The sequence below is a fragment of the Monopterus albus genome, unplaced genomic scaffold (assembly GCF_001952655.1).
Source record: "Monopterus albus unplaced genomic scaffold, M_albus_1.0 scaffold124.1, whole genome shotgun sequence".
In the NCBI taxonomy this organism is placed as follows: Eukaryota; Metazoa; Chordata; class Actinopteri; order Synbranchiformes; family Synbranchidae; genus Monopterus; species Monopterus albus.
Window position 1 is genome coordinate 510,034 of NW_018128004.1, and position 4,949 is coordinate 514,982.

Below are 4,949 nucleotides of genomic sequence, written 5' to 3' on the forward strand. Positions count from 1 at the left end.
CCAAAACTGCGCATCTGTGAACCACAACTTAATGTAAATTTTGTATACGATTAACTTGCCAAAATGTTACAGTAGCACTGACAACCCAAATACTTGGCAATGTGGCCTGTCAACCACAGTAGGTTTGTTTAGTGACTAACCCAAAAAGAAGTAAAAACTTGATGAAAACTGACTTGCAGAATTTAGAAAAGATGTGGAAGATAGGCAGCAACACATTGTCAACACAGTCCCCTTAAACCATAATAAACTATGCAAAGTACATTATACCAAAATATATCATTTTAAGAGTAACCTCACTGAGATCCCAGATGATTCAAGTTTCAACTCAGGAATTATTCTTAACTGTCTAAATACCTGTAATTTGTAGTGGACCTACTGAAACACTGGAAAATAACCCAAAACATAATGCCATTCTATATGTTGTGTGACGAAAAGACTGTGTTCATGCAAGATTTCTGTTATCTTTTTTTCATGGGTAGTGTGTAAACACAGTGAATTAAATAAACACGTAAATATTGAAAAAGAGTCATATTTCAGAAGAACTCACTACAGGTGACAGGTTTCATAACATGAAAAATATACATCAGTATTTTGTCTTTGTACATTAGGGAAAATTGCAATAGTTCAATGTCCAGAATAATCATGAGAATGTGGATCAAGGCAGAGTGACAAAACTAAATCAGCGCACATACTGTATAAACAAACAAACATTTGCAAACAAAATGCCAGAAATGTTCAGCTAACCCCCCCCAAAACATAAAGCATGCATAATTCCTACCAAGGACACAGACAAGGAAAAGAGAGGTTGCTAAAATAACAAAATACCGGGGATGAGGATCTCAAATTGTATCATTTCAGAGTAGTTATTGCTACCAGTAACCTAATAATACAGATTCCTGGTGTACCCACTACTTAATAAATTAATACATAAGTGGTATACAAGTTCTCCATCTTTTTTCATCATTTTAAAACTTGTTAAATGCAGGGAGAAGTGGCTAAGCATTTTATTAGGAGGCACTTTTGAAAAAACCAAATTTAGCATGCACAAAAAAATAAGGGGTATGTTGCCTTTCTCAAATCAACTGAGAAGGATGGTAAAACCTAGCTATAAAAAACAAACAAAAAAAAAACGCTCAGGTACAATGTTAAGTTCTGAGAACAGCTGTGTATTCTAATATGGCAGCATTTCTCAAAAACCCTGTCAGTCATTCGTGTCTTGCTTGAATCAATCAAGCTCTTCTCTGATGACATTCCTCCAACAGCATCGTAGTTTTTCTATTCAAGACCTCCTAATTAAACAATCTAAAGAAAACTAATACATGCTGAAGTTGAGAAGGAAAATTGGAAAAAAATATCTGACCAGTACTATTCATTTGGTCTAAGTGTCATGATGGATGGAAAGGGAGTTTATATATTATCCGGTTTAGTCTGTGCTATATACATGTCTTTACAATATCTTCCTGAATGTTGAAGCAGTTCATAGACTTGAAAATGTTTTATCTTCTGGGTTGTTTTTTTTTTCTTCTTTGAGTTGGCACTTGCTCTGTGGTTTTTTTGTCAGCCTGGGTAGTCACTTTTGTGTTCTACAGTAACCAGTCTGTTCCTGCCAAATAAAAGAGGTCAAGACTGGCAGGAGGGGGGAAGAGTGCAGGAAATAGTGCCATGTTGATTTTCAGTTGGAGACCTGTGGGAAGGCATACAACAAATACCAGAAAAAATTGTCAGGAAGCAGCAAAAACAACAACAACTCATAAAAAACAACTGGTGCAAATAATGAGCAACAAAAGAGATCACAAAAAGTACATGTGTCTGCAATTCAGAGTTAGTGTATCATTTACTTGTTACTATTAAAACTGAATATTATCAGAATATTATCAGAATTCATTGCAGGACTGTTGGGTTACACAACTGGTTTTATCTAGGGTGTACCTAATAAACTGGGTGTAGTTTACATTTGAACCAGTTCCACAAAGTCATTTTAGGCAGGTTCATAGAGCTGGACAATTCAAAATTTTGTTCTTAAGGCCCGTTTACACAGAGATTGCAAAGAACTACTGGTATTTTGACCCCCTTCAAGGTGGCTTTTTTGATTTAAGCCTTTTTGCACTGAACTTAAAAAAGCTAGCAAACTGCCACTGCTGTGTTCGTTTTACACAGCTGCCGGAACCTCAATACTACGGGCACAATGCTTATCATGACACCTAATGGGCTGTGTCCTTTGTGACCAATTTGAAAACAAAACAAACAGGCTATTATCTGATACATTTATAAATGGAAATTAAGAAATTACAGCAGTCTACTATATGCATTCAATTTCAGGTCTGTGCGTTTCAGGGCGGGGTTATACAAAAAAGGTACACATGATAGAATAGATGGAAATGTACGTTTTGGATGAATTCACATAAAATCCTTCCCACAGATTTGTGCAGAGGCATGGCTGTGTTTATTTATGCTTTAGAATGTAAGCACAGTAAACAATTACATAATACATTTTAAATTCTCTGATTCACTCTTTTGCGGACAAAAATACTACCTCTCATCGTGGTATTTTGGAGGGTCAACATCAACCCCCTCCATGCCTATACTGTACCTTTTATACAGAACGGTGAGTGAAAACTATGGCATCAGATGGGCAGTGTAAAGGGGGCTTTAGATGAATGTAATGCAAGAGTTTCACAGAAATAAAGACCATTTTTATTTTAAGCCTAAAAAGATGTTCACCCTGCCCAGCCTGATTTAGAGCTGTGTTCACAATGACAACCAGTGAGACTTGTAGGAGTACACTACCTGATAAAAAGGGGTAAAAAGATAACTTATAATTTGATAATACTGTGGAGTAAGCAGTGAGAAGGTAACGCGTTTTACAGGTCCTTGTTGTATTGTTACATTGTATATTCTTGTAACTGTTACACCCAGATGAGACATTTTCTGTTGTGAAGGGAGCTGAGTGGTTTGATGCAGCTCCAAGTTCAACCAAGGTTTTTAATTTAAAAAAAAAAAGTGAATTTACCCAGAATTCATAGCAAATTACTCCCACTCAAGATAGTCAAGAACTAAACGACTCTGTGGAACAAACAAATTTAAACAATTAAAGTCTGAAAACACCTTAGATCTGAGCCATAGTAAAAGTCTATTATTGTGAAACTGGCACCTGGTGCAACAGGCAGACATTTTTGCATAACAGAAGTTGATGGTGAATTGTGAACTAACTGTTTTAAAAGAGTTTAAGTCAGAAACACTTGCCCTGAAAAGAAGAAGCTAGATCCTTGCTAAACATCACTCAAACGCAGTCTCTTGGCTTTTTCGTACACAACGGGCAACTTTCCTTTTGAATGCTCCATGTCTGTCCTCCCTCCACTCTTTCTGTTGAGAGGGAAAAAAAAAAAAAAAATAAGGCAGAAAGTTTAGATGCTCAGTTTTTGTAACTCTAGTATAGCGCATGTCTCCCAATTTAATCTTCATATAAGCTGTAATTATTACATTTATAGTTTTATTTACATAAAATTATAAAAAGTTTCATTAATCCATTCATTTTGCATTTTATCACACATTTGCTATTGTGGTTAAAAAGTAAGTTTGGTGATTCCTTCCAGAATCATTTTCTTCTTTTCATCCTGCTGGCAAACGAATACAATAAAGCACCAACGATGAAGAAAAAAAAAAAAAAAAATCCATCATCTGTGGCAGCGGGGCGGCGAAAGCTGACCAATAATTTTACTCATCCCAAGCAAATCCATCAGATGGCCTAGCTGCCTGCCATCCTACTTTCTACTTGTGCACACTTGCACGTGCACTCAATGCATGAGCCAAGAGTCTGACACAAGGCATTGCGATTACAGGCACATGGGTTACTGCTCTGTTTTACAGCTGAAGCTACCGAACTATGGCAGAGAAGGTCCCCACAGCAGCTTTGGTTCACAATTGGAGGCTGTTGTTACAGGCCAGGCCTTCCACTTTAAAGACATATTGCCTTACAGGAAATGTTGCTGTTGTTGTCGTCGTTACCCTACCTGCATGCAGTGTGAGAGCAAGAAGACTACTGGCTCCTTTTACATGCAGCCACGGGTGGAGAAAATACCAACAGTAGTCAGCTCTAAGTGTATAGATAGGATTGTAATACAGTTAACTGGGCATCAAGGCTACATGCAATGTTTGTGTTAGCAACACAGAATAAAGCCTGTGTTTTGAGCGGAGTTAGTTAGCCTTCCTCTTCACTTGTCATTGGAAAAGCCCAGACTTCCAAGACCAGTTACTAGCTACAAGCTACAGTGGTGTGGCTTTTGAACAACAGCGACACCTAAGAGAACAAAAGGGGCTGAAAAGTGCTGCCATGGGGGGCGCATTTCTTCTGGACAGGTAATTATCAGTTTGGTTTTGTTTGATGAGGCATTTGTTAATTTCCTGAAATCTGTTAGTAGTCAGACAGTGCACATTGTGTTTTGGAGGAGTGGCTTTGGAGACAAGTCAGAATGAAAGGGTGGGATATCTTCAGTTGTTTACTTTCAAAATTGAGCTTCCTCTGGCTGGTTTTTCCAGGAACACTACCTATACCTTTAAAAAGTAGAGATGCACCGCTTGCAATTTTCTGGGCCAGTTCTGGTTTCCAATTTTTATAAAGTCTGACCTGCTGAAATTCCCTCATTGTGTTCTATTTGTTGGAGATTTGGACATAGTTTCCCTTCTCCATTGTGTTTCTGTAGGCTGCTCTGTGTGCTGTTTGTACACCAAGTGCTCCCAATGCACAAGTGAATGTGCACCCAGTACAGTGTGGCACATGAGCATCAGTGACGTGCGGTGAGGTTGACAGCTGGTGAGGCACTGACTCTTTTACAGTCAGATTTACAAATACAAATGAACCGTTAACAAATTGTCTGTTAACAGACAATGCGTTATGTTTTATATCTCATATCAACATTCTTCACACAAACGTGACCCATATTTAATTTGAG

At 37.8% G+C, this 4,949-nt stretch overlaps 1 protein-coding gene across 2 annotated transcripts in view; it reads right to left on the bottom strand.

The window, feature by feature from the left end:
- Nucleotides 1–509: 509 nt before the first annotated feature.
- Nucleotides 510–4,949, bottom strand: part of ube2g1a (ubiquitin-conjugating enzyme E2G 1a (UBC7 homolog, yeast)) — a 13,009-nt gene continuing 8,569 nt past the window's right edge. The window contains exons 5-6 of one of the 2 annotated variants that reach the window (XM_020612384.1): nucleotides 3,244–3,363; nucleotides 510–1,684 (exon numbers count right to left, since the gene is read on the bottom strand). In XM_020612384.1, the coding sequence (XP_020468040.1) occupies nucleotides 3,277–3,363 (87 nt within the window). In that variant the 3' untranslated portion in view covers nucleotides 510–1,684; nucleotides 3,244–3,276. The remainder of the gene's footprint in view (nucleotides 1,685–3,243; nucleotides 3,364–4,949) is intronic. The other variant, XM_020612386.1, reaches the window with a different exon arrangement.